Source organism: Dreissena polymorpha, chromosome 5 (assembly GCF_020536995.1).
Source record: "Dreissena polymorpha isolate Duluth1 chromosome 5, UMN_Dpol_1.0, whole genome shotgun sequence".
NCBI classification, from domain to species: domain Eukaryota; kingdom Metazoa; phylum Mollusca; class Bivalvia; order Myida; family Dreissenidae; genus Dreissena; species Dreissena polymorpha.
This window is the reverse complement of record NC_068359.1, coordinates 35,667,107-35,694,707: the sequence shown is the minus strand read 5'-3', so window position 1 is coordinate 35,694,707 and position 27,601 is coordinate 35,667,107. Positions and strand designations below refer to the sequence as shown.

The 27,601-nt window shown below is 36.0% G+C and overlaps 1 protein-coding gene and 2 long non-coding RNA genes across 3 annotated transcripts in view; all 3 read right to left on the bottom strand.

Annotated features, from left to right (window-relative positions):
- Window positions 1-27,601, bottom strand: part of LOC127881714 (uncharacterized) — a 515,289-nt gene that overhangs the window by 141,124 nt on the left and 346,564 nt on the right. The gene's annotated exons all lie outside the window — the stretch shown is intronic.
- LOC127881722 (uncharacterized) overlaps window positions 364-27,601 on the bottom strand; it is a 264,293-nt gene continuing 237,055 nt past the window's right edge. The window contains exon 2 of the long non-coding RNA XR_008050222.1: window positions 364-551. This is a non-coding gene — a long non-coding RNA (uncharacterized LOC127881722). The remainder of the gene's footprint in view (window positions 552-27,601) is intronic.
- LOC127881647 (deaminated glutathione amidase-like) lies at window positions 4,316-27,247 on the bottom strand. Its single transcript, XM_052429732.1, has 10 exons — window positions 26,910-27,247; window positions 19,228-19,383; window positions 16,246-16,452; window positions 14,622-14,732; window positions 12,302-12,403; window positions 10,876-11,038; window positions 9,338-9,459; window positions 8,260-8,436; window positions 6,794-6,862; window positions 4,316-4,632 (listed from the first exon to the last, which is right to left on the bottom strand). The coding sequence occupies exons 1-10, from the start codon at window positions 27,075-27,077 to the stop codon at window positions 4,525-4,527; spliced, it is 1,383 nt and encodes a 460-aa protein (XP_052285692.1). The 5' UTR covers window positions 27,078-27,247; the 3' UTR covers window positions 4,316-4,524.

Genomic DNA, 27,601 nt, shown 5'->3' with positions numbered 1-27,601 from the left:
TAAAAACACTGTTTCATTTGTAGTTTTTATATAACACTTGTTAAAAAACTAGCATGGGTGATTTGATGTTTCCAAAAATGTTACATTCACACTTTTTTGAAAATGTTCCTTTCGCCTCACTTGTTAACAAAATTCATTCAACATATTTATACAGTTTTTGATATTGTTTTGTGATTTTATGATGAACGGTAAGTAATTCTTTAACCATAGGAAAAGTAAAACTGGATCTGTGTACATTAATGCAATGGATGGTGACGTTTTTTAAATATGCAACCATGTGCCGAAATGTTTGGCCAGTTTGCAGTAGTTATAATTGTATAAAAAAAAAAGAAATTTGAGAAAAACAGCTTTTCACCCACACAAAATATTCATATTAGCTATAGCCATTCAAGGGATCTTTTCACGCTTTGGTAAATTGACAAAATTGAAAAAAGTTGTTTCAGATTCACACATTTTCGTTTTAGTTATGATATTTGTGAGGAAACAGTAATACTGAACATTTACCATGGTCTAATATAGCCATTATATGCATCTTTTGACGATTTTAAAACCTAAAAATTATAAAGCGTTGCAACACGAAACGATTGAATAATTTGGAGAGTTCTGTTTTTGTCGTTAAATTTTGTGAAACTACGAAGATTGCTTACATTAGGTATAAAAATACGTCAAGTATGTGTACTCGGCGGAATAGCTCAGTAGGCTAAAGCGTTTTTACTTCAGGACTCTGGCAGGACTCCAGGGTTCACTGGTTCGAAACCTGCTCCGGGCAATGTTCTTAACCTTTTTTAAATTTTATTCTTTATTTTTTACTGGAGCTTTTATGATCCAATGTTTACATTTATCAATATAAAGCATTTAATGAATAAGTTAAAAAAATGCCAAAATCTGTGAAAAGGCCCCTTTCATAACAAAGTGTGCAACTTTAATCTGCGACTTTAAAATAATTTTGGTGAGATTTTGTGATTGCCTTTTGTCTGCCAGTCGTTGCCAACATTTACCTTGTGAACACTCTAGCATCTATGGTCCAATCGTCATGAAACTTGGTCACAACATTTATCCCAATGATGTTTCTTTTATTCTTCTTAACTCCACCTTTTCAAAATAGTTAGGTGGCCTCGGGTCTCAGGTGAGCGCCTCGGCCCCATGGCCCTCTCGTTGTAGCAGTGTGTAAGAGATGTAATTGTGCGCGAAGGGTTGCATGTGCTGGATGGTTGAATCAGGATGCCTCCAAAACTGCTGACCACGATACTGGCTTTCTGTATAGGAGGTGGTAATCACGTGATAGTCAAGATGGCGACGTTCATGCTGAGGCAGGTATTTTTCGCCGTATTATAGCTTTTATTACTTTTATTTACTGTTTAAATGCAGCTCACTTTCCAGCCATATTAGCAAGAAAGTTACTAGCGTTTATTTCGTATTGATATTCGTTCTATATCTCGCTGCAAAATTTCTTAACGGGATTACCTAATTAAAGCACAACTAAGAAAATTTGCAGGGAGTAAAGTCGAGATATAAAGCGAATTTTAATACGAAATAAACGCTAATCACATGTATACTGGAAAGTAAGTGTCATTTAAAAATTAAAAAACGGCGAAAAATAACTGTCTCGGCATGGACATTGCCATCTTGACTACCACATGATTACCCCTCTATGTATTTGGAATCGTCAATGTCCATATTTTGTCTAAATATGTGTGCGGCGGCGTGCAAGCCTTGGAACAGTTATGTGTAAAACACTGAAGATATTATGTTAATGTTTATGATATTGTTTTGTTGAATATTATAAATGTGTTTGTTTAAATAGTTTGATTCCACTACAATCTGATAAGTGTTTGGTTATTTTACTCAAATGTAAATAAGATTCATATTTATAGATCTCTTATTTTGATATTTGATTTCTTGAATTCAGTACCCAAATGTCACTAAAAATTAAATTTTAGTTTAACATCTTGTTAATGAGTTAAGATAAGAAATTTAACATTTGCAAATTAAATTGACTCCATGATGGGATCGATTCCTGCAATGTTATAAACAACATTCAATGACGTGTACTTTTTTATAGGCAAGTTTGCTTTCAGTTAATGTATCAAAAGAAGTTGTTGTCAACCAAAACACCCAGAATACAAGTACAAAACAAATTTACATTTATACATTTAATTGTGGTATGTACTTTATGAGTCGCGTTCTGAGAAAACTGGGCATAATGCATGTGCGTAAAGTGTCGTCCCAGATTAGCCTGTGCAGTCCACACAGGCTAATCAGGGACAACACTTTCCGCTTTTATAACATTTTTTGTTTAAATGAGGTCTCTTTTTAGCAAAAATCTAATTTAGGCCAAAAGTGTCATCCCTGATTAGCCTGTGCGGACTGCACAGGCTAATCTGGGACAACACTTAATGCACATGTATTATGCCCAGTTTTCTCATAACAAGACTCAATTAATACAGGTTACAGTTTGAATGAATTATTGTCCTTGGCATCTGCCATGTGCAAATCCAAGGATTTATAATTGAAACCTGTTTTTTTGTTGATGTACATTTGCATAAGTCACTACCGGTACATGCATTTGAAATAACTGAAAACAGAAGCAATTGCATTGAAAACGTGAACCTGTATGCTTAGTTTGTTAGTTTGACTCTTATGTTTAAAATGTGTACATGTTTACTATTTTTACGGTTTATTTATCATATGTATGGATTGTTGCCTGACATCTGTTTGAAGACTCCAATCTTAGCTTTTTACCATTTGCTGTTTATTGCGTGACATACATGTGTGTGTTACAATTTATCAAATTTGTCCATTTTTATGCAGGGTGATTTCTTTTTGTATTTTTTTGTTTCTGTTATTTATTTATGAGTTGCCCTTTATGTCAGTAATTTACCATCCCTTACATGTTAAGTCCTTTGCTGTTTTCAACAAATGAATACAATAATATTTTCTACAAAGCTTAGTAATAATGAAACAACAATATTGTACAAAAAACTAACCAAAGAATAGATGCATAATTTTTGGATTTTCAAATAAAGCAAACAGTCCACTTAACAAATATTGTTGAGAATTTCTGGCGACACTAATTTATGATATACTACAGTTTTTTTTAATTTAATTCACATTGTTTCATATGTACAACTATAGAACAAACACACTTGCCCCTTGTTGCTATGGTATACAATTGTTCCCTGTGAACTACCTGTGAGCATAGGACTTGATATGCATTTGCCGTTACCATAGCAATTAAATTGTCATTGTTGCAAGTATGTACAGTGTTGTAACCTTGATTTCCCCTCGTTGAATTCCATGACATAACGTTTAACCGTACTAGTAGATATTTGTTGTCATAGCTATGTTAAATTAAACATTTTGTACAGTTTTAAATCATAAATATTGTTGTTGTATCTGGTACCCCAATTATCCAGTGGGAACTAACAAAATGCAAAGCAAGTTTTCGATTTATTTTGCAGAGTAAAACTTCCTCAAACGGGTTATATTAAAATTGTGTCCTTTAAGTAGTACTTACCATTTCTAAGTTCATGTAGTGGTTTCACAATATAACTACCTAGTTAAACAGAATGCATGTTTGCTCTTAAGAATTAATATTTCCGTCATTCATTTTACTTTTAATTTCCCCAAAACATATCAAGTGAAATGGGCGACGGAAATATAATTTAACAAAATATTGAACAGATATTCTTTTTCATTTTAAGGCACAATTCTGAAACTGTACATACCAAATAAAAACCTTTGTTCAACTGGAACACTCCATTGCAATAAATTCATTTTATAAATCCTGAACCTATAAGAACGCAAACACTTGTAATAATCAGTTTATTTCTCTGAATAACAATAACATTTGCAAACGATTCAAACATTGAAATATTTAGGTTATAAAATCACCTGTTGATCGACCTCTGTGATAACAATGAATTAAGCCAAACATTTTTTTTCAAAAACTATGTTTCAACTCATTATGATCTGAAATTTCAATATTTAATTAATATAAGCACAATTTTTAATGCTAAAATGGGTTTCAGTTGGTGTTTCCATATTTAACAATTATTATCACCAGTAAAGGATCCACAGGGCTTATCACAGCAACGTCTCTTCATTGGAAGAATGTCTATATATTGGCCAGTCGAACACTCTTGGCCGCTTACCAGTCTCCTTTTTCATCAGTGTCACAGAAAGTATGACCATAGACTGGCTGCATCTTTTTTCATCTTTGGTTTTATGAATGATAAAATATCAAGGAATTATGCACATTGACTTACGGCCTCCCATCAGTTTTAGTTCATCACATGAATTATGCCTATAGCCCTAATCAATTAGTTTCAGTTTATCATAAGTCACGTGAAGTATGCCTGTAGACTGGCAGCCTCCTCAACTTATTCATCAAAGATCACATGACGTATAGACTGGCAGCCTCCTCTATTAGTTTTAATTCATCTCATGAACTATGCCTATAGACTGGAAGCCCCCATCCATTTGACTGGCAGCCGTAATCCATTAGTTTTAGTTCATCATAAGTCACATGAAGTATCGCCGTAGACTGGCGGCCTCCTCATTCATCACCTCTACCGGCCTCAGTCTGCCTGCCTGCCTCTCACCACTGAGGTCCTTGTCATGCCTTTGCAGCTGCAGACATACAACAATTCGTATGTAACATTGACATCTCTCACTGACTTTACTAGAATGTAATTAAACATGACAAAGTGCACATTTCAAGCAGTTGTAAATTGCTACGTTTGAACATCAACGCTCTACACTAAAATGGAAGGTTGGAGAAAAACGGGAGCCAAAACCCAATGGCGTTATATTTGATTCAGTGTTATAACGGAGTTTCAGTGTAGGAGTAAAATTAATCTCAAATTTGTTTTGGAGACTCCTACATATTTTCACGCACCAGGAGAACAATTTTCAATTTTTAATCAATTGCTTAAGTTCAAGGGCACATATCTCGGCAACAAATAGTGTGACATACACAAATAATGTTTTGCACTGAACCATTTTATAAACTTACATAAAGTTTCGTTTTGATGCAAAGAAAACTGAGAGACCAGTGCACATGTAAAATGAAGTGTCCACAATTTTCCGAAGTTAAACGGTACAAATCTGTGTAAAGAATATTGTGACGTGCAAAAAGATTTGCTTAAGTTTAGGGCACATAACTCTGCCAATACTCTTGCAACACCAATGAAAATAATGTCTTGAACTCATACGATAAATAAATATTAAATCTTGAAAGTTTCATTTTGATACTCGGTCAAAGGGAACATAACTCTGTAAAGAATATCACAACATATAAAAAATTATGGTCTTGCACTTCCACATAGTATAAACAACATATCTATTAATTGTCATGTTGATAATAAACAAGAGACGTGTTTGTCAGAAAGACAATGCACCCTATTGCGCCGCTTTGAAGCCATATATTTGACCTTGAAGGATGACCTTGACCTTTCACCACTCAAAATGTGCAGCTCCACGAGATACACATGCATGCCAAATATCAAGTTGCTATCTTCAATAATGCAACAGTTATTGCAAAACTTTAACCTAGGTTAAAGTTTTGGGACACACACAATGAATGACAGACAGACAGGGCAAAAACAATATACCCCCAATCTTTCGATCTGGGGGCATAAAAAACTAACAAATGAGTTGAGGACACAAAACGGACATGTAAAATGATGTATGTATTCAAAATGTGTCTAATTTTAATGGCACATAACTATACAAAGAATAAAACAGTATCTTTCAAGTTGCATGTTGATACACAGAAAACTGAAAGAACTCCACAGCACAAAAGTACATAAATACAATTATGTGAGCATCAAAAATTTGCCAACGTTCAGATAACACAGCTTAGAATATTGCGTAATACACAGAAAAATAAAATAACTCTTGCACTTTGACATTGTATAAAAAACATATCTATAAGTTTCATGATCTTTGGAAGACAACTGAGAGTAAAGTTTGTGACAAAGTACTCGAGTGCAACATGGCAGACCTAACTGAAAAGGTGATTTCAATATTCCCCCGCACACAAACTTCGCGAGAGTAAAATAAGGCGCATTACATTTGGTATTATTCATTTGGTATTTATGTCTTTCACAATCTAAATATGGCAAAGCATCAGGTACAAGGATCCCATTATTTACCTCTCGCAAAGTGTAAACATTGTAACATACTTAAAAACAAATTTCAACTTTAAGAACCTTTTTTTTATATAAAACTTTAAAATTGACACAATATTGTAGCAATATGTCACAGACAGGTGTAAAAATCATAACATGGTTGAAAATGACCATATTTCATTTAAACACATTTGCTGCCTAACTAATCTGAGATACAATAATAAACAAGCAAATTCGTTGAATTGATATCCCTGCCAATATGCTTCCGGACACAAAAGTGTTATATTTGACACTCAAAAAAGTATTTTTTAAAGATACAAAGGGCCATAACTCCGCTATTACCAGATAATGTACAATGCTATTTGGCGTGCATCATCCTCTTATCCATATAGATATACTCATAACAAGTTTCAATGAAATCCGCCTAAGCACTTCCAAGATATGGCTCCGGAAGGACGGACGGACAACGCCAAAACAATATCCCTCCATCTATGGCGGGAGATACTAGTAATTAACTTCACGTAAATTAACCCAAAATAAGCCAATAATGGGATCATAATATCATTAACAGACGAGTGTGTACAGGTAGCTGCAAAATATTCCTTGTAGAATATGTTTCAATTGAATGAGAGATATAGGAATGTCAAAGGCTAACCTACCTCCTCATAGATCTGGTCGTTCTGCTGAAAATCTCCAGAACGTCTTGGCAGTATATGTACATGTACGTGCTAAAAATAGAATATGTACATGTATGAGCTACAAATAGAATATGTACATGTACTAAAAAAAGAATAAGTACATGTATGTGCTACAAATAGAATTTGTACATGTATGTGCTAAAAACAGAATATGTACATGTATGTATACCAAATATAATATGTACATGTTATGCTAAAAATAGAATATGTACAGGTGTGTGCTGAACATAGCATTTAAAGGTCTACATGATTCTACGCCACGAGTCTATGAAGAGAGGTATTAAGTTTTCATATGACTATTCCAATTGATGCTATATCTATACCATGACATTTAACTAAATCTGCATAAAATGGTACAGTAATCCATACAACACAGATAATTGCATTTCTGTAAATTAAATTTGGATGGTTTACAAGCGCAAGTTTATCAGTAACAGAAATTCTGTAGTCTTCCTTGTGCACAATAATTGGCCATGATTTGTCAAATGTGTAACCTTCAATTATTTTCATTTAAGAATTTTATAATAGGATTTTATGGATGCATTAACTGTCTGGAAAATTAAGCAAATTTTCCATACATGGCAACAAAATTGTTGTGCACAAATTACCTGAAGTTTTCCGGACAAAAACCAGAATGATACTTTCTCCATTCTTATAATTACAAATCACAATTAATATATAGGCTGTCATTTCAACACTATTAAGTGCAACAACGGACATCTATCTATCCACAAATGAATCTCTGTTGTTGTTGTTAAATGATATATCATTGAGGTTTTCGTGAACCAATTATGTAATTTTGCGATTGATGAATGAAATCAAATATCATCAAGATTTGCAAAAACACCAACGACATCATTTGGGCAACTTGTTCATGAAAAAGCATTTCTACCCTAAATATTTACCAGTTCAATTACTCAAATGTATCTATAAAAACAGGTCAAGTGAGTGGATTATTGAATCATTAAAAGGATGCAGCTTTTATCCTTTCCCGCTCAAACGCAAATTGAAAATTGCTATATGCAACCTGCATAAAACTGGAACAGCATGTATGTAACTCTCAGTCTGTTCAGGTTTTATGCTGTAACTCTCAGTCTGTTCAGGTTTTATGCTGTAACTCTCAGTATGTTCAGGTTTTATGCTGTAACTCTCAGTATGTTCAGGTTTTATGCTGTAACTCTCAGTATGTTCAGGTTTTATTATGTTTACTGCTTATCACTATCTAAGGATTGGAAATGAAGCCTATACAATTTTAATCCAGTAAGAAAAGTCTTTAATAATTCAATTTGATTTTCAACTACTAAGGGAGTGCAATCATGTTAAAATGTGTACCTAAGTGGTAAAGGATAAACTAAGGTCTAAAGCAGTATTCAGTGTTCCAGTACCTGAAACACGTCCCTTATAATATTTGCTACAAGATCCCTAACCTGAACAGTCTGGCCTGCCTCTGGACCGTCTTGAATACTGATGGTGAGTGATGTACCCTGGAAGTGACCTTCAACTGCCTTGGAAACGACCTTGACGCTGTTGAAGAGGTCAGCAACCTCAGCAGGGTCAAGGTCACTGAATCTCTGAACATTGCGCAAAGAGGCAACCAGCACATGTAACAGATGTTAAAGAAAAAGCTTACCTTGTGTTAATTCAAAAAAAATTATAGTACTTTTCTGGTGCAGATATTATTTCTTTTGTATTCAAGTAAATAATCCTTTTTAGTTCAAACTAGTTAATTTGAACTTAAAGTAATAGGTTATAATGTGGTCCCAACCCAATTTATAACACTTATTTGCCTATGTTTAATTGCCAGTTATGGTCTTGAATGGAACCCAATGCTCTCAAAGCTTCACTAATAGGGTTGTAAATAGTGGGAGTTGTTCACTAGTAGGTATAATATAGGACATAATACATGTTTTTAGTATTTACACTGAGAAAATGTGGATGTTTGCGTTTGAATTTTCTGTCTTGCTCATTATTTTCTTCGTGTTTGAATTTTCAAATAAATTGGACTGTGATATTAAGACTGTGATATTAAGATGATGTGTTGCAAGCAAACACTAGGCCAATCTTTTGAAGTTTAAGGTCACAAAGGTTTGTGCAAACTTCTCACAAGGATTTAGTGACAGAAGATGTTCATTTGTCTGGATACAGTAATAGGAGCTGTATGGGTTGGGAATATAATATTGCATGATACAATTTAGAAATAAAGTGAAACAAATTCTCATCTTATCAAGACCAAACATCACTGAGTTCTAGTCACATAATTTCTGTTATACAGCACTCATTTCTGTAAACAGCGGCATTAAGAAAGGCATTCATGTTCTATGGTAAAATAAACTTTTTAGTCTATGAAGAGGTTATACAACACTCATTTCTTTATACAGTGACACTTAGTGGGGCAAAATTAATGGCAACATGAACTTTGAAGTTTCTAACAAAGGTCTAATATAATATGTCAGCATGTGAATAAAATGAAACAACCCTGTGACTGCATTGTTTTGAAAGGATATGGCCTGGAACCACAGGTTTGATGTTAACAAATGCATACGACAGGGCAGTCTTGAAGAACACTTGTTTGCACCCAATCTTGTGCTGCCCAAATTCATACTCCTTGATACCGTCAATATTGTTATCTGAAAAGACCATTACCATTAAAATGTCTATGAATAATTAAAACTATAAGGCATCGTTTTAAAAACAAACAATCATTTATAAGTTAGTTGCCAATATAAGGTACCAAATAATCTACATGAAGAACGGTCATGGAAGCTGACAAATGCCCCCACAATGGCTCGTTTAAAGGGAGTGCAAAACTGGAGTATTAGTAAAATTTATCTCAAAATTTTATTTTCACTTCTTCAACATTGATCACACACAGACACCAAAAGCTTATTAAATCAATGACCTTTGTCCCAGAGAACAAACCTCTGAAATAAATAGATTGGCATACACAAAAATAATCTATTGCACTTCAACATAGCAAAAAAATACTCCTATAAAATTTGTATTTTTATTAACAGAGGCTGCTAACAACATAAAGTACTCATGTGCAATTATGCAAGTATACACAATTTGCCAAAGTTCATGGGCACATAATGCTGCAAAGAAAACTGTAATATACAGGGAAATTAATGTCTAGGATTTCCACATAGAGTAAATCACATACCGAGGTATGTATAAAGTTTCATGTTGATATGGTTAAAAATGACAGATCATTTGCATCACTAAGTAAACAATAACTATGATGTTAAGTATCCAAAACTTGCCTAAGTTCAAGGGCATGTAAAGAATATCCTGATTTGTGATATTCGTTAAAAAGACATCTTGCACTTCTAAATAGTATAAACAAAAAAATATATGCATAAAGAGTCATGTTGATTCATGTAGTAAGAGAAGTTAAGGGCACAAAGTATACATGTATAATAATGTAAGTATCAAAAGTTTGCCTAAGGTCAAGGGCACATTTGTCAGCAAAGAATATTGTGACATACATGAGAATAATGTCTTGCACTTACAAAGTATAAACAAAATATCCATTAAGTTTCAAGTTATTATTCAGAAAACTGAGAAACAATAGCGCATTACAGAGAACACATGTACAATGATGTATGTATCCAAAATTCGCTTTGTGTAAAGGTAAATTACTCTGTAAAGAATATTGCGGCATGCACCAAATTAAAAGTTTACAATTATAAATACTATAAACAATGCCTCTATAAACATTCATGTCTTTATGCAGAAAAGCGAGGGACAAGTTCATGACTTAACCTTTTTACACTCAGAGGCAAAGTGAAAATGGCTTGTGCAACCAGCATAAAACCAGAACAGCCTGCGAGTAACTCGCAGTCTGTTTAGGTTTAATTCTGTTTGCTGCTCATCAGTATCTTAGGGTTGGAAATGAAGCCTTTAAAACTTGAATCTAGTAAGAAAGGTCTTTAATTAAATTTAACTTTCTAAGTGACTATTAACACATCAAAATACGTATCTAAGTGGTAAAAGGTTAAAGTGCACTTGTACAATAATGTAAGAAAGCAGAACATAACAGGTACCTTTGCTGTGAAGGCTTATCTGGCCATACAAGTCCAGTCGCCTGTGATCCTGAATTGGCATCTGTCTGCGTATCTGGTGGAGGTACTCCAGGTTGATTTCAGCCACACAAGTACCCTCGCCCTCAGAACACTCGGCCACTACTGCGCCCCAGGGGTCTACAATCTACTGACCGACATAAGAACTAGCAAATTAATACAAAGGATATTGGTTGGATGAGGCGGAAAATCTATTTTAATTCAAAAGTAATCATAGACGCAGCCACAAGTGAAAACATATTTTTTCTATGACCACGAGTGAATTAAATTTGATATTCCACCAAGTCCAACAAATTTTCTTATTATTTTATGCTTATAAATGTTTATTTTTGTATTTTGATGAAAAAAAACAGACTTTGTAAATTAATGAAAACGACATCATTTCACAGTATAACAGTGAAAATTATTGATACTGTGAAACCATTTATTTTTATCAGCACAAAATTTTGTCATTTAAAAAATATGACTCTTCGTCAGCACTTATATTCGCCAATTTCTGATTTTGAAAGAAAAGTGTCAGTCAATATCTGATTTATTAAAATTACATAAATAGCAGTTTCGCAGTTGCGACAAATCGTGTTAGGAAAAAGGGAAGACACTTGAGAGTCCCGTTTGTCACATGCCAATGTCTTTTGTTATCAGGTGATAGTAATGGGCCCTTATTATTGTCTGTCATTGACAATTCATTGTAATGATTAGCAAATTAGCGGGACCAAATAACCGTTTACAAGTGTTTGAAACAACGAAGCCAAATGCCAATTAGTCAACACCCTTGAAAACACAATACATACAATGGGTAATAAAGTTCTTAACAATAAGCGATCATCATTACTAGTCTACCTAAATGAAGTCAACGCATTCGATACAGCTTAACTGCATCGCAGTTTTACAGCAATGCCACGTGTCAGACTGTGTAATGTGCGCCCCGTTGTTTTAAAACCTGATTTATCTTGACTACTAAACACACAAAGTATGTATGCGTGGATTACATTGGATTTCAATCTGATGCCTATGGTAATTCAGTCTTAATTTTGTTTACACATTGGACATAATTATTGCTTTAGGATCTAAAATTTGACACTGGTCCACTGACGAAATAGACAAAAATTAATGCCTGACGAATAATAATGGGTTCACAGTAATTTTCACTGTTAATTTTCATTGTTTGAAACAAAGAATTATCAGTTTTAATTCACTCATATCTTTCAGTAAACCACTGGAAAGCATAACATGAAGGATGCATAAATCATCATAAATGTGTACAATAGCGATCAGGAGGTCCCAGGTTAAATTTTACAATTGCACAATTAATGACAAAGTGAAGTTGGAATAAGCCCTTATGAACACAAAATTATAACACATGAAAATCTACAAAATAAGCATATCTCACCAAGCTGTGGCCATATGAAGATCGCTTCTCGTTATGTTTCCCAGACTGGGCTGCAGCAACCACATAACACTGAGTCTCAACTGCCCGGTTACGTAACAGAACCTGTCAAATAGCCTTGGAATTTGGTTATGATGGTTACTTTGACCTATTATTACAAAAGTGCCGGACGGATGGATGGAAAGACGGACAGAAAGACGGACGGAAAGACGTACGGACATCGCCAAAACAATATCCCTCCGCCTATGGCTTGGGATAACAGATACAAAGGGCCAAAACTCTGTCATTAACAGATGGTGTACAATGCCATTTGGCGTGCATCATCCTCGTATCCATATATATATACTCATGCCAAGTTTCAATGAAATGCACAAGCAATTCTTAGATATGGCTCCGGACACTAAAGTGCCGGACGGACGGAGGGAAAGACGGACGGAAAGACGGACGGACAACGCCAAAACAATATCCCTATGCCTATGGCTGGGAATAACAAACTGAGCATTAATGAACACTAACATTTGATTGTTTCCATAAATAATCAGAAGTAAACAGACAACTGTAAATTTATTTCAATCATCAAAATGCTCAGACGTTTTTTCATAAAAGCTGCAAACTTTGGCATCCATTTGGAATGATTGATGATCAAACCACAAATAATTTCTAAGAGAATCTTCCATGCTAAGTTCTCATGGTATTAATTTGAAGGGTATTTATCAGAAAACAATAAGACGTGTAGGTAGTCAGTTAACCCTTTGCATGCTGGGAAATTTGTAATCTGCTAAAATGTCGTCTGCTGAATTTCTAAAAAAATTTTTTTTTTTTTTTTTTTTCAAAAAATACTATCCAAATAGCAAACAGTTTGGATCCTGATGAGACGCCACGTTCTGTGGCGTCTCATCTGGATCCAAACTGTTTGCAAAGGCCTTCAAAATTCGGTTCCCGCACTGAAAGGGTTAACAGAATAAAAGCATGAAAAAGGAACACAGCAACAGATGTCAGTTCTGAAACACATGAAGTAAACTGGAGGTTGTCTAAACATTTTTGCCATGCAGCTGTTTAATGTTATTGTCAGTTTAATGAATTGTCTTAACAAAAGTACAGAGATGGAATGTAGTGCATAAGAAGCTTTTACTCTTTTTTGTAAAGAAAAACAAGATGTGTTTGTGAAACACAATGTCCCCCTATATGACGTTTGACCTTGAAGGATGACCTTGACCCTTCACCACTCAAAATGTGCAGCTCCTTGAGATACACACGCATTTCAAATATAAAATTGCTAGCTTCAATATTGCAGAAGTGACATTATATGAGCAATTTTGACCCATATATTTGACCTTGAAGGATGACCTTGACCTTGACCTTTCACCACTCAAAATGTGCAGCTCCATGAGATACACATGCATGCCAAATATCAAGTTGCTATCTTCAATATTGCAAAAGTATTCATAAAATAAACGATTTGGGCCACATATATTTGACCTCTGACCTTGAAGGATGACCTTGACCTTGACCTTTCACCACTCAAAATGTGCAGCTCCATGAGATACACATGCATGCCAAATATAAAGTTGCTATCTTCAATATTGCAAAATTTTTCATAAAATAAGCGATTTGGGCCACATATATTTGACCTCTGACCTTGAAGGATGACCTTGACCTTTCACCACTCAAAATGTGCAGCTCCATGAGATACACATGCATGCCAAATATCAAGTTGCTATCTTCAATATTGCATAAGTATTCATAAAATGAGCGATTTTGGCCACATATATTTGACCTCTGACCTTGAAGGATGACCTTGACCTTTCACCACTCAAAATGTGCAGCTTCATGAGATACACATGCATGCCAAATATGAAGTTGCTATCTTCAATATAGCAAAAGTTATTGCAAAATGTTAAAGTTGGCGCAAACCAACCAACAGACCAACCAACAGACCAACAGACAGGGCAAAAACAATATTTTTATTGTTTTTTTTTTATTATGGGGACATAAAAAGCTTTGTTGTATGAAACACAATGCTTTCTACTGCACTTTGAAGCTGCACAATTAGAGATAATTGTTAAGTCAAAGGCCTGTAACTTTATCGAAAATCTACGGACTACGGACTTCTAGAAACTCTAAGTTGCCCTGACCTGTAAGCCATGTAGGTAGACTCACACACAAAAAATAAGGTAAGTATCTGAAAAAATAAAAATTATCTGTCAAATACCATTTCTGAAAACAATGTCTGTCACTGTTTCAGAGTAAACACTGATAATTTTTTATGAATTCAGAACTGACAACCTCAAGTCTTTGTCCTCTAAATTGTGAACACACATACATGCCAATGAGCCATTCCTGTTGGTACAGTAAATGCTGATGGATAGGTGAGGACCTCCGCCCCTAGGTTACGCAGGCCAACAGCCATCTCCGGAAACCTCATATCATAGCACTGAAAGAATAAAATGAGGATGTTACTATCAAATAATGGAGAAATGCATCTTAACCCTGAATTTAATGGTGAATTTATTTCAACTGTGTTATTGCCAGTGCTGCATTGTTAAAAGATAAAAAGAAGAAAAGTTATTAGTTTATTGAAACCTATCCACAGACTTAAAAAAAGAACCATTTCTTATAAATATGTTACCATGGTTACCATGGTAATTATAAGAAAAAACTAAAATTTAACTTTTGTTTTCGTGATGCATGTTTTTATTCATAAATGTAAGTAAGTCCTTTAGTTAATTAATTTGAATAGTGTAAAAAACACATTTTAAAACAAACAAACACAAAACATTATCAAGATGAGAGTAAAGGTATGACATGATGACTAACTATACATACTCCATTGACAACAATCTTTATCAATGTACTATGTTTTGTGCTTTATCCTAAAATTGTAATTGTAAGTGGCGAAGAGAATTTTTTTAACAATTACACTTTTACAATTTTTGCAGCTTAAGATACCAACACACAACCAAGCTTTGTATTTTTACACCCTTATTGTGGCTTCTTCCTGAATTTCATGACCATGATTTGAATGTTAAACTATAATATGATGTTATCTCTCTAAAGCTTTTTAATAGAGACGAGATGCAGTATATACAAGTGTGAGGTTTAAAGCTCTCACAAACAATTTTTAAGCCCAAATGCTTTGCAAACTGTTCAAAGGTGGTAACCCCGGTTTTGTTCCTTTTTGTGTTTGTTGTGTACGTGTATGTCTTGTCCACTTCATTTCTTTTATGCCCTGTTGTTTGGCAATCCGTTCCTTAATACGTACATAAAGGACTACCTTGAATAATAATTTGTTTCCAAGCCTGTTGCAGCTGAAGGTTCAGATTGTGTATATTTAAAAGAGATGTATAATTGAGCCATGCTCCGTGAAAAGGGGGTTTAATGCATGTGCGTAAAATGTCGTCCCAGATTAGCCTGAGCGGACTGCACAGGCTAATCTGGGACGACACTTTCTGCCTTAACTTGATTTTTGCTAAGAAGAGACTTTCTTGAAACGAATAATATCATAAAAGCTGAAGACTGCACAGGCGTATCTGGGACGACACTTTACGCACATGCATTAAACCTCTTTTTCACAGAGCAGGCCCAATTTTATTGGTTGTCAGTTAGCATATCAATATTTATGAAAGCAAAATTTTGAACCAGATCTCTAATGTCCCTTTGTGATGCATTGACAATGAAATATATACTGCGGGTTTCCGGAGATTAGATTATCAGTGCCTTAACAATATACACCACGCAAAATAATTAAATAAGTGTTCCTAAGCATAATATGATTTTATTCTAACTCATAACCCATTGCACATTTTAAGGCAGCAAAATGCATAAAAACAAAGGAAGACTCAATGGATAAAGAAATTTCAATGACGTTCTGGGTAAAGTTAATTGAATGAACTTTTATGAAACGTAAAAGAAAACTTGAAAACAAATATGGAAACAAAACAGCATACAATGCCCATGCCGACTTTCCCAATGGGCGTATCGACGGGTGGTGTGATTCTATCGCCGGGTATGGTGTAGTCGCTCTCACACAGCCGTATCTTGCCAGGAATGTCCAGATTGAACATGTGAGCCTTGCTGTACGTGGCCTGAATCTCCCCCTGGTCATTGAGGATCACGTGGGTGTTGTACAGCTTCTTGCTCGATGAATCAGCAGGCTTCAAATTCAAAATATCGTACACTGAAACCTCACTATTAAGACCACCTGTGGGACTGAAAAATTATCTTAATAGTGAGTTGGTCTTAATGCTGGGTTTTCATGAATTTGGATAAACAGATAATACAAATGGTAAATATGCAATGAACTTTTTGCATGCAATATAACATATCTTAAACAGGAGAATTTCTCAAAACAAGCAATTTGTATGCAAAATTTTTCAATGACTAACCCTGGTAAATGTCCAGCTGACACAACAATAAATGCGTTGAAAATTATTAACCCTATCCCACTCAAAAGCAACGTGAAAATGGCTATGTGCAAACAGCCTAAAACCAGAACAGCCTGCAAGTAACTCACAGTCTGTTCAGGTTTTATGCTGTTTGCAGTTCATCGGTATCTAAGGATGGGAAATAAAAGATTTAAAACTTTAATCTAGTAAGAAAATTCTTTAATTAAATTGAACTTTCCAAGGGACTACAAATGCGTCAAAATATGTATCTAAGTGGTAAAGGGTTAAATAAAACGGGAACTACTTTTATTTATGAATAATTTTTTTTGTCACAACGTTGTCAATAGGTGATCAGCTGCATTAAAATCTAATAAAGCAGATAAATGTCCAATTATCAAATGACAGAATGGAGACGAGCAAATAATGTTTAAGAGGGAGGGATAAATTTGAAAACAAACGTACTTGTGTCTTTCCAATAACGAATCAATTAGCCCACTGCCATTGAAATTTTCCAATACTCACATTGATTAAATCAATCTTATCTTTTTAAACACAACTCCTTCCATTGTTGCTTATCCATTTTGTTAAACGATATTGCATACAGGTCGGTTTTTATATCCATCACGAACAGAACCATATTACACAATAATCCAAACTATTTAATTTTTCGCCTTATTTAAACTTTAAATTTTGTACCAAACAATGACCAATCAATGACTGGATCATATAAGCTAATTATCAATCAAGAATAAAGGGTTAAATAGCAATAAATCAAGGGCTAAAAATCTAACACCTCACAGTTGGTGCAAATACTGTTGTTGTTAATTGGGTTAGAATGGCTTTGTACACACATCTTATCGAACAACAACCCCCAATCAAATCATGTGTGAAAATTACTGGCCGTTTGGCGGGTGTTAATTTAGCGTAATTTTGTTGATTGAATATTATGAAACTGTTTGTTATAGCCGTTAGCAGATTGGGCGCATTATTGAGTTTATCTACCATTGAAATATACAAAGGAAAATTCGAGACTGAAAAATAGTGGTCGTCGTAGCTAGTTGGTGGTAATAATGGAGTGGACGTTTAGAGTGTTTTTACTGTAATTTATTGTGCTTACCCTAGATATATACAACAGGCTTATTATTCTGCTTAATTGCTGATAAGGTTTGTGACCCTTAGCCAATGACCATAGATAATGACCACTTTGACTTACTAAAATTTCAATTAAATTACACAAAGGGACTATATTCTGCTCAATTGCTGGTAAGAGTAATGGAACTTGGTCCGATGTACGCAAACTTTAACATAATTTTTAAAGCAGCTTTAAACCTGAATTTTATATGCACAAAAAGGGGGATAATTCTGCTAAATTGCACATCTGACTTATGGAACTTGGTCTGTGTCCATAACGACCTGCAACATGTGTTAAGTTTTAATTGAATAAATGTAGCAGAAAAAAAGAAACAAAAATGTTGAATTTCAAATTAAAGCAATTTGAAGTACTAAAAGGTGAAAAATTTGCAAAATTGCAGGTCAGAGTTGAAGTAATAAAACTTGGTCAGTAACCTCACACAATGATCCGGAACAAAAGTGTGAAGTTTCATTTGAAAATCTGAAGAAAAAGTGATATGTTGATGTTGCACATTAACCTTAACCCGAGCATTACACCAATGCCAACATTTGGGTGAGTAGCATTCCTTGATGTATAGTTGAGCTAAAAATGGACATCTAAGACAGTCTAAGACAGTCAAATAAGAAATATCCTACCGCAACCCAAATTCGACGACACCTAAATTTGACGATGTTCTATTTGTATTGATCAAATGGATGATTATTGTCTTGGAATCATTTCAAAGCAATACAGCCGAGTTTAAAATTATTATTTTGTGCTATTAAACATTTCATTATTTCTTTCATTACTTGCTAAATATTGCTTCATGTAACCGTTACATCGTCGAATTTGGGTCACACATGGATATATTAAAAAAGCAGCAATTGTTTTGTTTGTACTCATGATAGAGCTTTAGCTATGGCAAATGACAGTGGGGTCCCCATTCCATTTGTATGCCCTAGTCTTTTCAAATATGTGCCCCCCCCCCCTTCAATTTTCATGCCCCAAACTTTTAAAATATGGCGCGTTCTTTTTTTATCTATTTCATTTGTTATTGTTAATGTTCTTGTAAATACAGACACATCCAAAATGTTTTGATTAGCCATTGACAGTTTTACACAGTAACATGTCATATTTGTTGGTATTTATATCAAGTTATTTTAATAAGGAACACACCTCATGGAATATGAGCTTCATAAATGATGAATATAGATACTTATGTGCAAACAGCACAATTAAGTCACTTACAAGTTTACCATCTGACAATTTTCACAAAGTGACAAAGAGGTCACTGGGCCCACCTAACATATTTTCATTCTAGCTTAATGTCTTAACCCCTACAAAAACAGAGTGCATAAATATTTATACCAGTTGAATTATTGATTGGTTGAACAAAAAATAGTTATAAACTTAGAGTCTGGACAATTTCAAACCTTTTGGTGAAAGCTTCCAATAGAAATCCATACTGAGAGGTCTTTTGCAAGTTGCCTGTACTGATTTACAGTTTCTCCTTCCATTGCCTCGGCCATTTCCATTGTATGCTGTTGATTGTCTGCTAAATAATCGCATGCTTCTGGCAGAAATACCATCTGAAACAAGATATGTGTTTGTCAGAAACACTATGTCCCCTTTTGCGCCGCTTTGAAGCTATATATTTGACCATTGACCTTGAAGGATGACATTGACCTTTCACCACTCAAAATGTGCAGCTCCATGAGATACACATGCATGCCAAATATCAAGTTGTTATCTTCAATAATGAAAAATTTATGGCCAATGTTAAAGTTTTCAGACAGACAGACGCCATATATTTGACATTTGACTTTGAAGGATGACCTTGACCTTCACCTTTCACCACTCTAAATGTTCAGCTCCATGAGATACACATGCATGCCAAATATCAAGTTGCTATCTTCAATATTGAAAAAGTAATGGCCAATGTTAAAGTTTTCGGATGGACAGACGCCATAAATTTGACATTTGACCTTGAAGGATGACCTTGACCTTTCACCACTCAAAATTTGCAGCTCCATGAGATACACATGCATGCCAAATATCAAGTTGCTATCTTCAATAGTGAAAAAGTTATGGCCAATGTTAAAGTTTTTTTTTGGACGGGCGGACAGACTGACTGACATACTGACATACTGACGGACAGTTCAACTGCTATATGCCATCCTACCGGGGGCATAAAAATTATTTTTTGGGGGTGGGGGGAGGGTATAGTGTGAGGGTGTAATGGTCATTTATTAGATGATCTTTAAAAAAAAATGTGTTTGTCAGAAACACTATGTCGCCTTCTGCGCCGCTTTGATTTTTTTTTTTTTGACCTTTGACCTTGAAGGATGACCTTGACCTTTCACCACTCAAAATGTGCAGCTCCATGAGATACACATGCATGCCAAATGTCAAGTTGGTATCTTCAATATTGCCAAAGTATTCATAAAATGAGCGATTTTGGCCACATATACTTGACCACTGACCTTGAAGGATGACCTTGACCTTTCACCACTCAAAATGTGCTGCTCCATGAGATACACAAGCATGCGGAATATCAAGTTGGAATCTTCAATATTGCCAAAGTATTCATAAAATAAGCGATTTTGGCCACATATATTTGACCTCTGACCTTGAAGGATGACCTTGACCTTGACTTTTCACCACTCAAAATGAGCGACTCCATGAGATACGCATGCATGCCAAATATAAAGTTGCTATCTTCAATATTGCAAAAGTATTCGTAAAATGAGCGATTTTGGCCACATATATTTGACCTCTGACCTTGAAGGATGACCTTGACCTTTCACCACTCAAAATGTGCAGCTCCATGAGATACACATGCATGCCAATTAGTTGCTATCTTGAATATTGAAAAGTTATTGCAAATGTTAAAGTTGGAGCAAACAGACCAACAGACCAACGTACAGACCAACAGACAGGGCAAAAACAATATGTCCCCCTTTATAGTGGGTGGGGGACATAAAAACAAGAGTGCAAACTTATCAAAAATATAAGCATTCAAACCAATGCAACATTGATCAAGATTACCGTAATAATCATAAGATTTAAACTATTTGAGTTAGAGAAAAGAAAACATTAATTTGGCAAATTTCGAACATTTAAGGACCATAATGCAGGGGTGCTTCAGACGATATGGCTGGTTTTCCTACTTAGGCGAGATTTAATGCCACCAAAGATTGTCAAGAAGTTTGATGATGATACAATTAAAACTTTCTGAGCAGGAAAGGTTAACATTGCCATTTTTGTAAATGTCCATAGAAAGAAGTGATTCATGCTAATCGACTGATTTTCCAACATGGCAGAGTTCAATGATATGCCCAAAAACATTACAACCATGATGATCAGCTACAAACTGTTGGATATAGAGAGCGGACAATTTAAATTTTACAGTAAGAAAAAGCAGCTTCAAAATGAGTAAAATAATCAAAACTTTTGTTATCTGAGCTATTTAAAGTTAAACGGATATAATCACATGCAATATTACCACAGGCATTAACAAGATGCGTTTGTGAAACACAATGTCCCCCTATATGACGTTTGACTTTGAAGGATGACCTTGACCTTGTGAAGGATGACCTTGACCTTGACCTTTCTCCACTCAAAATGTGCAGCTTCATGAGATACACATGCATGCCAAATATCAAGTTGCTATATTCAATATTGCAATAGTATTCATAAAATAAACAATTTGGGCCACATATATTTGACCTCTGACCTTGAAGGATGACCTTGACCTTGACCTTTCACCACTCAAAATGTGCAGCTCCATGAGATGCACATGCATGCCAAATATCAAGTTGCTATCTTCAATATTGCAAAAGTATTTATAAAATAAGCGATTTGGGCCACATATATTTGACCTCTGACCTTGAAGGATGACCTTGACCTTTCACCATTCAAAATGTGCAGCTCCATGAGATACACATGCATGCCAAATATCCAGTTGCTATCTTCAATATTGCAAAAGTATTCATAAAATGAGCGATTTTAGCCATATATATTTGACCTCTGACCTTGAAGGATGACCTTGACCTTTCACCACTCTAAGTATGCAGCTTCATGAGATACACATGCATGCCAAATTTGAAGTTGCTATCTTCAATATAGTAAAAGTTATTGCAAAATGTTAAAGTTGGCGCAAACAGACAGACCAACAGACCAACAGACAGGGCAAAAACAATATGTCCCCCACTACTATAGTGGGGGACATAAAAACTACCAGCCTGTGTGTTGACATGAAATTCTATCATAAAACATGCTTGAATTGTGATGAGAAACTTGATCATCATGACCATGACTTTAAAATATGCTCTATACTGTCTGTGAAATGGGAAGTCTTAAATATTTAATTCTAGCCCCGAAAACTAGAGGATGCAGTTTTTCAATGCAAAGTTTACCATTTGGGTAATCAAATTTCATTCATAAACATTGTTATCTTAACATGTGGTATTTGTAGAAATGTTTATGCTAAGCATGCTACATCAAACATGAGGAGAGATCATTAAAAATAAGTAAAGTATTTTAGTAGGTTTTGTCCATTCAATAGACTTCCTAAGGAACAAGACTATTGCCAAGCAATAAAAGTCCCCTACCGGCTCCACCATTGTCAGAATTCCACCATTGTCAGAATATATTTTTTTAATATTTGTTGCCATAGCAACAAGAATTGTTGACGTAGGAACAAAATGAAATGACGTGCATAATGTCCATATTGCCATCTACCCATGTTTCAAGTTTCATGAAAAAATAATAAGAACTTTTAAAGTTATCGCAGGATCCAGAAAACCACCATTTTCAGCAGTATTTCTAGTCTATTTGTTGCCATAGCAACCATAATTTTTGACGTAGGAACAAAATGAAATGACGTGCATAATGTCCATGTTTCCATCTATCCATATTTCAAGTTTCATGATAAAATATTAAGAGCTTTTAAAGTTATCGCAGGATCCAGAAAAGTGTGACGGACAGACTAACAGACTGACAGACAGAGCGCAAATCATAAGTCCCCTCCGGTGAAACCTGTAGGGGACTAATAAGCTAGCTTTTGGAGAGAAAAAAACACTACTCTGTGGTTACAAACAAAGCATATACATTTTAGATCCTTTCAAAATGCACTAAGCGCCCTTGAGTGCCCTTCCCTTTTTAATTCCTATCTAGCGTATTGCATTATACACCATATTTTTGAAAGGCTGTATAAAAAGCGATTATATTTGTGTTATGAAAATCTTCTTGACAAATATACAATCAATCTCATATCAAGCTTAAGGCTCAGTCTCACTATGATGCCGGCGGAGCCCCGGTGCGTGATCCTGTATCAACCGGTATGAATCGAGGCTCTGCCGGGATTGACCAGAGCTCCATCGAGATAAACCGGGGACAACCGGGGCTCCACCTGGAAAATATTAAAATGTTTAATACCTCCAGGATGAACCAGGAGTCACTGGGAAGGAATGGCAACAACCGGCGTGGCACAGGGAACAACCGGGACAGCACGGGGAACAACCAGGATGGCACCGGGAACAACCAGGACAGCACCATAGCTCCACCGAGGCCCATACAGACCCAGCAGAGCTACGGCAACGCCCCAGTGAATGCCGGCAGAGTCCCGGTATAGCTTCGATACATAAGTAAACCGGCGCTCTGCCAGGACGCCACTGGCATTTACCGGGGCTTTCCCGGGACATTACCGGCGATGACCGGGGTTAAATGTGGGCATTGCCGTAGCTCTGCAGGGGTCTGATGCCGGTATAGCTCCGGTGGGTGCTGGCGGAGTTACGGTATACCGGGGCTCTGCCGGGACACTGCCGATTTCACCGGGGCTCAACTTGGGCATTACCGGCGACAACCAGGGCTCTGCTGGGATAAACCGTAGCCAGTCTGGGGGTGACCGGGACTCTGCCAGGCTGCTGACTGGCTTCAACCAGGGCGACATCGTGTGACCGCCTTAAAAAATTCTACGAATCATCCCAGCTCTCGCTTGTCAACCGGCGTTAGCAAACCGGGATGGACCGGGTCTCTACCAGCAATAGTGAGACTTTGGCTTTAGCTGAGTAAAACTACGGAGTTAAACTGTCTCATATGAGAACTGCAAAAGCATGTGCAAACGTAGGCAACAATAAATTTCTTAACCAGCCTGGGCTAGTAGATCTAGAAGGCCATACATCACCCTGTAGTTCAATCTACTTGCCTTGCCTTTTTTTCATTAGAAAAAAAACATCATTTTGATAATAATTAGCCAGGACCTTTTACTGTAAGGATGACTTGATTGACAAATGTTGGTAAATAACATACATAGACACATTTATAAGAACAAATATTAACTAGAGCTTTGTCACAGAGGTGACTATTAACCCCACATGCCGCATTGACACATAATATTTTGCATGTCGTCTTCATAAAAAACAGCAGACACCATGCTCAATTTTTTTTAAAACGCACTTAGTGACCCCTTGACCTAGTTTTTGACCCATGTTCTAACTTGGCCTTAAGATCATCTCCATACAACTTCTGACCGAGTTTGGTGAAGATCGGATGTAAACTATTTGAATTAGAGAGCGGACACCATGCTGAATGTTAAAAAACGCACTAAGTGACCCCATGACCTAGTTTTAGGCCCGGAATGGCCCATGTTCAAACTTGTCCTAGAGATCATTTAGATAAAACTTGTGACCAAGTTTGGTGAGGATTGGATGAAAACTACTTGAATTAGAGAGCGGACAACATGGTGAGGTTTAAAACGCACTAAGATACCCCTTGACCTAGTTTTTGACCCGGAATGACCCACATTCAAACTTGACCTAGACATCATCTAGATACAACTTCTGACCAAGTTTGGTGAAGATCGGATGAAAACTATTTGAATTAGAGAGCGAACATCATGCTGAATGTTTAAAACGCACTAAGTGACCCCGACCGTGACCTTGTTTTTGACCCGGCAAGGCCCATGTTCGAACTTGGCCTAGACATCATGTAGATACAACTTCTGACCAAGTTTGGTGAAGATCGGATGAAAACTACTTGAATTAGTGAACGGACAACATGCTGAAGTTTAGAAAGCACTAAGTGACCCCGTGACCTAGTTTTTGACCCGGCAAGGCCCATGTTCGAACTTGGCCTAGACATCATGTAGATACAATTTCTGACAAAGTTTGGTGAAGATCGGATGAAAACTACTTGAATTAGAGAGCAGACACTTAATACGGACCGACAGACAGACCGACAGACCGACCGACAAGTTCACTCCTATATACCCCCCTAAACTTCGTTTGTGGGGGTATAAAAATTCATGTATTTTTATTAAGAAACTGATATGGCTCCTTATGTAATACACGCAAGCGATCTTAAATAACGTGTACAAGCAGTATGACATTTCAACAGTTTACTTTAACATTTTTACTTGTAAGTTGTTCAGTTAACTGGTTACAGAAAAGGGTTAACCAGTTCATGTTTTTGTAACCTGTTGCATCCCTTATATTAATAATCTATTAGATTTAGAACAGTGCTTTCCACAATTCAAGCGCATTCTGCAAACTTAATTTGACAATTTTTTAAGCGTTTATTGGATCTTGTGCATTGGATAAATATTTGAGAACCAGAAAAAGCAATCTCCTGGCCAGTTAAGTATTCAAAAAATGTTACTTGCCCGACATACATATACATTACAAGAGCAAGGTTTGTTTTGTTGTTTCCAATGACTAAGATAGTATTTTAATTTTAATTAGTTAATATTCACAAACACTAAACATGAGAATTATTACGGGGATCATTTGATTTGAGTAATGCAAACATACTATTAACTTTTTCTGCATTTCTTCGTGCCATGATTACACCATGACACCTTCTTCTTCCTGGAGCATCAACCCACCTTGACTATACAAGGAGTCCTTGGTAGAACCAGTACTTGGCATCTTTGGGGGAGATTGAGCATGTGACCTCCTCCTGGCTAGGCAGACACCATACCCATTATGCCATGGCAACAGGTTAGTGCAAATTACCACAAAAAAAAGTTGGAAACAAATCAGTGTGTTTGGCTGATTACTCAAACAATCCTGTTACTGATAATCAAAACTACATTCTTACTGAGTCATTTCATTGAATGTCAAAAATCTCTTCAAAATGATTTAGACAAATTAGTACATTGGGAAAACCTGTGGGACATGGAGTTTAACCCTAGCAAATGTGTAGTCCTTGTTATTTCTAAGAAAAAACGTAACTTCATCTTCAATTACAGGCTACATGGACAAATCCTTGAAGTCGTAGACAGTGCTAAATATTTAGGTGTTTCCATTTCAGATGATCTTTCTTGGAACAAACATATTACCAACATTACAACGAATGCTAATAAATCTCTTGGTTTCATCCGCAGGAATATACAGACTAAAAATGAAAACATCAGAGAAGTAGCCTATAAGACCTTAGTTAGACCCCAGTTAGAATATGCGTCATCTGTCTGGAGTCCACATACCAAACAAAATAGTGACAAAATAGAAAAGTACAACGTAGAGCAGTCCGCTGGGTGAAAAACGACTTCTCATTCTACAGCAGTGTTACCGGTATGCAGAATGAACTTGGTTGGCAGACTTTGAAGGACCGACGTGACCTCTCCCGACTGACCCTTTTTTACAAAATTGTGTATGGCTTGGTAGCCATTTCGCCGCCATCATATCTTGAGAGGCCTATGAGGATGACGCGTCATATGCACCCACTCTCATTCAGACAAGTCCATACATCAGCCAACTACTTTAAATATTCCTTCTTTCCTTATACCATAGTTCTTTGGAACGGCCTACCGGCCTCAGTTGTACAGCAGGCAGACCTAGAGGGGTTCAAGCGTTGCCTTAGCCCCACTCTACTCCCCAGTCGTCCCTGAATGCACAAAACAGTGTTTTTAAACAACTTTTAACCTATAAATATGTTTCTTCTTGTTTAACACTATCACACTTTTATCTTCACCTCACTTTCATGCTTTGAAGTCTCCCTTTCAATGCTTTTAAACCTTTTATTCTTGCACTGACACGCGCACCTGCCAATAGTACCTGCAAGGGGGTTCCGGCAGTATTGAAACATAGATAGATAGAAAGAATCAACATGTTACCTTTGCACCTTGTTGGACACATCTCGCAATCAAAGTCTTTGCCTTTTGGAAATTTTCAGTCTTATCTGCAGTGCAAGTGAGCTGACAAACGCCAATAACTTGCCTTATATTGCAATTAGCTAAAGATGAAGCCATTTTGGATAAAGCAAGAATGCTACTGATTCTCATCTCACAGTCCTATTTATAGACTTGCAGTTGATGATTGTGACTTTGCATAATTTAAAGCTGTAAATATTTAAAAGGTAAAACAAACAGTAACATGTTTTTTTATGTTTTCTTATTTATTGGGTTTTCATCAGTTTATGAATGCAAACGGTTAAGTAGTAACTTTTTGATTAGTTTAAACCTATTTATTTTAGCTCGATTGCATCGAAAGCCTTAGGCTTATATAAACGCTCTCGAGTCCGTTTCCTGGACCTAGAACCAGTACTTGGTGTCTTTGGGGGAGATCTAAAGAACGCTCCCACGGTTGGGATCGAACCCGTGACCTCCCGGTCGCTAGGTGGACACCATATCCATTACACCACGGCGACCTGTTAAAACTTTTTGATTAAAGTACACAATTATGGACCAATTAAGTTTCAGTGGTTGGAAGATATGGTCAGCTCCGTACGTAGCAGTATTAGTTACGAATTACAAAAAATATAACTTTTCTTAATTAAATATATGTTTCTATCTGACGCATAGTTTTA